Below are 5,529 nucleotides of genomic sequence, written 5' to 3' on the forward strand. Positions count from 1 at the left end.
GAAGGGGAGGGGGGCGGAGAAGGGCCACCGCCGAGCATGCTGGCCGCGTGGGACCTATTTGGGTAGATGCATCTCATGGTTCTGCAAAAAGTGAGCGCACATGCATGTGTGTGCGCGCGCGCGCGTGTGTGTGTGTGTGTGTGTGTGTGTGTGTGTGTGTGCCGCCAGTGCGCCGCCTACGTTGCCAGACTCTGTCAGCAGATTATTATAGCTCCCTCTTCCCCCACCTGTCTCTTTATCTGCTGCATATTTACATCTGCTGCCATTGCGGACCCGACCCTGCTGTTTATCAATTCCTGGTTGCTGTGTTCTCACTGGGGCGAATGCTTTGTTTGTTTGCAGGTGTGGCCGTTCATGAAAAAGCTCAAGCTCTGGATCAAAAAGAAGGGCAAGGAGTGGGACGCCCCAGCTTCCGCCCAGAAGCAGCAGCAGCAGCAGCAGCAGCAGCAGCAGCAGCAGCAGCAGCAGCAGCAGCAGCAGCAGCAACGCGCCGGCCCCGCCGCAGCGCCGGGCCCCTCCCAGCCCCCCTCGGCCGCGGCGCCCCAGCCGAGCGACGGCGGCGCCCGCGGCGGCGCGGCGCCGCCGGCCGAGCTGCGGGGGTACGCCAACCAGCCCCAGTATTCCTACAGCTCATACACCGGGTCTCTGGGGGGCCTGCTGGCGGCGGCAGTGGCGCAGTCTTCCGCTTCAGCCAACGGCAGCGCCGGTGGCGGGGCCGGCGGCACGGGCGGTGGGCCGGGGGCGCCCGCGTCCGCCTTTGCGGCGGCGGCCGGCGCGGGCGGCGCGGCGGGGGCGGCGGCGGGCGGGAAGCGGCTGGCGCTCGACTTCCGGCTTGACATGCGGCCTATCATGGCCTGCTTTGCTCAGGTGTAACCCGTGGGCAGCGCTGGGTGACGCTTTGGGTGACGGACAGGCACGTAAGTTCAGGTAGCAGCGTGGGGCTTACAGCAAGCCAGCGCCTGTGCCTGTGGCTCCGCCTGTCGGGAAACTGCTTACCCTGGTCCTAACTGTACATTTGACGCGATTACGTTGAATTCACAGCACACAGTACGCAGCGAGTCGCAATGAAGGCTGTTCAATCTGCGCGCGTCAATAGTCAGCAGCCATAAAGACACATGCAGAGTCAGAGCATCCGTAGGGCACAGCAACGGGACAGGCTGGTGTTGTGGGGCCACTGCGCCACCAAACCCCCCTCGACCTGGAGGTCCGGAGATGGGCACAGCACACGGAAAATGGACACCGAATACAAACCAAGCCCATCAGGCCGCCCCCGCCAGCGGCCGCCTGAGCTCGTCCCCGCCGGCCCCACCCCCGCCCGCCGCGCGCCGCCGCGCGAGCGCCACAGCCGCCACAGCGAGCACGAGCGCGGCGAGCGCCACGCCCGCCCACGCGCGGGCGCCGCGCCGCGCGTAACGGCGGTCCAGCGGCGGGATCTTGACCCGCAGGCCGCACGCGTTGTTCTGGGGCGGCAGCGCGCTGGGGCCGCGGAGGGCGGGGGCGTCGCGCTGTGCGCCGCAGTCGAAGGGGCGGAGGTCGAGCCCTACGCAGCTCCACACCTGGATTCGCGGTTGTGTTCAAGTGGTGAAGTTTGTTGGATTGCTCAGGGCTCGGCGTGTGGGTGGCACTGGGACGAGGGGCCACAATGGCGGCCCGCCAGTGCCACTGTGCCATACACACGGGCAACCTCCGCTGGTGGGTGGCTCCAGGTCGAAAGGCAGGCTCCCAGACACACGGCACTTGTTACATAAGCATCATTACTCCCACAACCCCACATGGAAAACGGCACACTCACACTCGCACTCACGCTCGCACGCACATGCGTGCATACACACGCACACACACACACACACACATGATGACTCGCGCACATCAAAATACAAAAACACAGGCACACAGTCATGCCCACCTCTGCCAGGTTTCCCTTGGCATCGCAGAAAATGTGGTGGTAAGTCCCAAGCCCATCCTTCAGCGCCCGCTGCAGCACGCGCCCCTCGTACGCCTTCTCCCCGGATGGCCCTATGCCGGCGGCGGCCAGCGCGTCCTGGGGCGACGCCAGGGGGTTTGAGTTTTGGGGGGGAGGGTGTGGTGGGGTGGGGGGCGTCGTCTGGCGCCGAGAGTCGCTGTCACGGCCCACTGGGGCAGTGGGCCGGCTGCCTGCTCATTGAGGCGGCTGCTGCCAAGCCTCGGCAGCGCCGTGCTTATTTGAGAGGATACTCCGATCAAGGACTTGAAAAACGACATGGTGCCCAAGGTCCCTGGACAAACCAGGGTGCGGCCGCCACGGCGTCACCTGGTGCCCCTCACCCCGCGCCCGCGTCACCCGCCGGGCGGCGCGCGCGACGGGCGATGCGCCGGACCCCAGGGCCCCACACCTCGATGCGCAGCTGCTTGTGCAGGCCAAGCACCGCCTTGAAGAAGCCGCGCTCCCCTCCGACCAACCGCTCCGCGCACGTGCCGTGGCGCGTCCACTCGTGAGACCTGGGCGGGTGCCCACAGGGGGTGCCGCCGTTGTCGCGGGCGCAGACACGCTTAGAGGATATGCTTGCAGAGGCCGCATGTACGCGCTCTCGCACGCGTCGCACGCGCCTCCTCACCGAGCATCCGACGCATGCACTCCCAGTGCGAGTCGAGCGCTCCCATGCGTTTGAAGCGGGCATCGACGTCGATGGGCCGGCCGCTCGCGTCGGATCGAGCCACGCCGGCCTTCAACTTTAACCCCCCCTCACCCCCTTCCTACCAGAACGCCCGGTTTTCGCCAGACCAGCTGGGCCAGGTCCTGATCATGCTGGGCAGGAGATCTAAGATCTTAGCCACGCTGAAGGGGTTGCCGGGATCGCAGTACTCAGGCCATGTGCCGTCGGTTCGCTGCGGCCACATGCCATGGATTGTGAACTTGAATCTGTGGGGGAGCGGGGAGGGAGGGGTGCCAGGCGGGCGTGCGAGGCGGGTTGGGGGTCGAGGGCGGCGGCGGGGGCGCGGAAGGCTGCGGGCCCGGGAGGGGTGCTGACGGACCGCGGCCGCGGGCATGGCAGTGGGATGCGCACCGGTTTGGGGGCGAGTGCGTGCAGGTGTGGTCGTTGCAGAACGTCGCCGGCCTGCGCAAGTGTGGGGAGCAAATGTGTGGCGCTGAGGTAGCTTGAGGCGACGCCGGCACAGGCAGGCATAGCGCCATGTGACGCAGGCGCGAGGCACGTGCGTGTGCCGCAAACCGCCCTGACGCTGACTGGATCCCCACGTACCATTGCCTGACGAGGTAGAAGTAGTCGAAATTGCTGCTGCCGCCCTCAGATACGCCAGCGAGCGCTGCAGAAGCGCTCGCCGAGATTAGCAGCAAGATCACCGCCCTCATACCGGTAGTTCTCATCACTCAATGCGAGAAAAAATACAGTCTGATCATGCATGTATGCGCACTGTTCAGCTATCAGCTCGTTCAACCTGCCCTGGCCGGCCCAGATTCCACGTCAGCATCCCTGTGACTGTCATCTACACTACCCCATGGCCGCACCAGTTGGGGCGGGCGGCTTACTGCGGTGGACGTGGGCCTTAGTCTACAAGGCATCCCAAGTCACTGCTACTGTGCGTACATGTGACTTACTGCCTCATTGAGCTGCTCGTGCTGCGGCGGTGTCCAAATCAGGGTCTGCGGAGGGGTCACCCGTGCGCAGCCCTTGCGCGCGCTCACAGGCCCAAGACCCTGCATATCTGCAGTACATTGTGCGCCATCATGCACTCCGGCTCCCTTGCAACCTGCCACCTGCCACTCAGCGCTGGCTGTTCACTTGCGTCTCCCCCCTCCCCCCTTCTCCCCCCTGTGCGCTACCAGTATGATGCAGCCTGAATTGGTTTTACTTTGAAATCACTTGTGATACATGCATTGTGTCTAACCCGAATAGATAACAAGAAACGCGCTCCCCTCCCTGACTCATCAGCAGCCACGTTGCAGCTCGCCCAAGTGCGGACACAATCAGTGCAGCCTGCCGGCGATGCGTCAGCAGGAGCCACCGCGACAACACGTACATGCGCGTGAGACATGGCAAGTGGTACGGCGGCATACGCGGAGAGAGCAAAAGCAACCTGATATGCGTATATGTGTGGCAAGTTCAACGTTATACCAGGGTTTGCTCAGTTGTTTATGAATAAAAAACCCACGGCCTGCTCCACCCCTTAGCGGGGTGCAGGACCCAGGACGGAAGGTGCGGGTGCATCCGCCCCCACAGCCAGAAGGCAGCTGCGTGCACACGTGCATCACAGCGGCGCATGGCGGCCACTGGAAGTGTCTCGTCCTCATTCAAGGGGTGCTATCTCATTTCGCCATGCAGTGCGACGGCCGCGCTGCGCAAGGCGCTGCGGTGCAGGGCGTTTTTGTGTTGAGGTTGCGCTGCGCTCCGCTGGTGTAGGAATTCAGGGATCGCGAGCGCGACCGAACAGGGTGGTGGGTGCGGTGCGGGCAAAACCATGTGAGACATGCAATCTAGTGCGGCGGTAGACGGAGGACGTGTTATGATCCTCATACATGCCTCCTTTTTTGTCAAGGTGGCCGGGCCGGCCGACCAGTTAGAAGTATGCGTGGGTCGACGACTCGGTGACGCCGGGTGACGCTGGTCAGGTCACAAGTGACCGTCGAGTGACGCAGGACGGGCCCTCGGGCCGCGCCTGGCACCACATTCCGCGCAGCCCCTCTAAAAAGTCTGTTTTTCAGCAGTTGTGGTGACGCCAAACGCCGAAGCCGGGCCGGCAAGCCCAGGTGTGAAAGAAAGGAGCACCATTCGCGCATCTGTGACGAGTGCGTGTTTGCACTCCTTGATCGCGCGCGGGGTCATCACAGGGCTTCGGCCCCGCGCCCAAGGTGGCGCCCCCCCGCCCCAAGAAAAGAAACCCACGCGCCGGGGCGAGGCGCGCCCGCCTGAAAACGCAGCCACGCGGCAGCGACGACGCCCCGCGTCACGCGACGATCTGAATACGCCGCGGTGGCGCCGCTTGCCGCCGTACAGTGTCCCCGCCGGCGCGTGTCGCCGTCGGCGGTGGCGTCACTCGACCGATGACCTGAGGCTCAGGTGCGAGGCGGTCCTACCGCCCAGTGAGGCGCCCCCAGTGCTGCGCGCGCTCAGGGACACCGACCGCGACATCTCCACGATCGGCACCTGCCTGCTGAGCTGGCGCTGAGTCACCAGCTGGAGCTCCTTCAGCTCCGCCAGCTCCAGCTTCGTCGCCACCAGCTCCTGCGGCAGTTGTTGACGGCGGCCGGTGGTTGGCGGTTGGCGGTTGGCGGTCAAAGGGTAGCGGTTCCCCCACACCCCAAAAGGGCAGGCGGGCAGGAGTGCAAAAACAGATGCGCCGCGTCGAAACGCATCAGAGAGGCCGCCAAAACCCCCGCAGCGCCACACGAGCAGGTGGAAGACGCCGGCGGCATGGAGGCGGGCAGCGAACAGTCGCCGACAACCGACGCAACAAGGCCGCGTCTCGCGAAGCGCGCAGCGGCGTGCCTGCATGAGATACGTCGTCTCCCTGGGCCCCGCCTCCCCCTCCTCC

General features: G+C 65.1%; 3 protein-coding genes across 3 annotated transcripts; 1 reads left to right on the forward strand and 2 right to left on the reverse strand.

Moving 5' to 3' along the window:
- Positions 1 to 354: 354 nt before the first annotated feature.
- On the forward strand, positions 355 to 873 carry MNEG_13460 (hypothetical protein; the record flags this gene model as incomplete). Its single annotated transcript, XM_014038066.1, has 1 exon — positions 355 to 873. The coding sequence occupies one exon, from the start codon at positions 355 to 357 to the stop codon at positions 871 to 873; it is 519 nt and encodes a 172-aa protein (XP_013893520.1).
- Positions 874 to 1,259: 386 nt separating this feature from the next.
- On the reverse strand, positions 1,260 to 3,364 carry MNEG_13461 (hypothetical protein; the record flags this gene model as incomplete). The annotated part of the gene is made up of 6 exons (XM_014038067.1): positions 1,260 to 1,556; positions 1,907 to 2,041; positions 2,373 to 2,478; positions 2,738 to 2,899; positions 3,045 to 3,095; positions 3,240 to 3,364. 6 exons carry the CDS (start codon positions 3,362 to 3,364, stop codon positions 1,260 to 1,262), a joined length of 876 nt encoding a protein of 291 aa, XP_013893521.1.
- A 1,663-nt stretch (positions 3,365 to 5,027) lies between these two features.
- Positions 5,028 to 5,219, reverse strand: MNEG_13462 (hypothetical protein; the record flags this gene model as incomplete). Its single annotated transcript, XM_014038068.1, has 1 exon — positions 5,028 to 5,219. A coding segment is annotated over one exon (192 nt), but the record flags the coding sequence as incomplete, so codon positions are not given.
- Positions 5,220 to 5,529: the final 310 nt, after the last annotated feature.

Source organism: Monoraphidium neglectum (genome assembly GCF_000611645.1).
Source record: "Monoraphidium neglectum strain SAG 48.87 unplaced genomic scaffold scaffold03839, whole genome shotgun sequence".
Taxonomy (NCBI): domain Eukaryota; kingdom Viridiplantae; phylum Chlorophyta; class Chlorophyceae; order Sphaeropleales; family Selenastraceae; genus Monoraphidium; species Monoraphidium neglectum.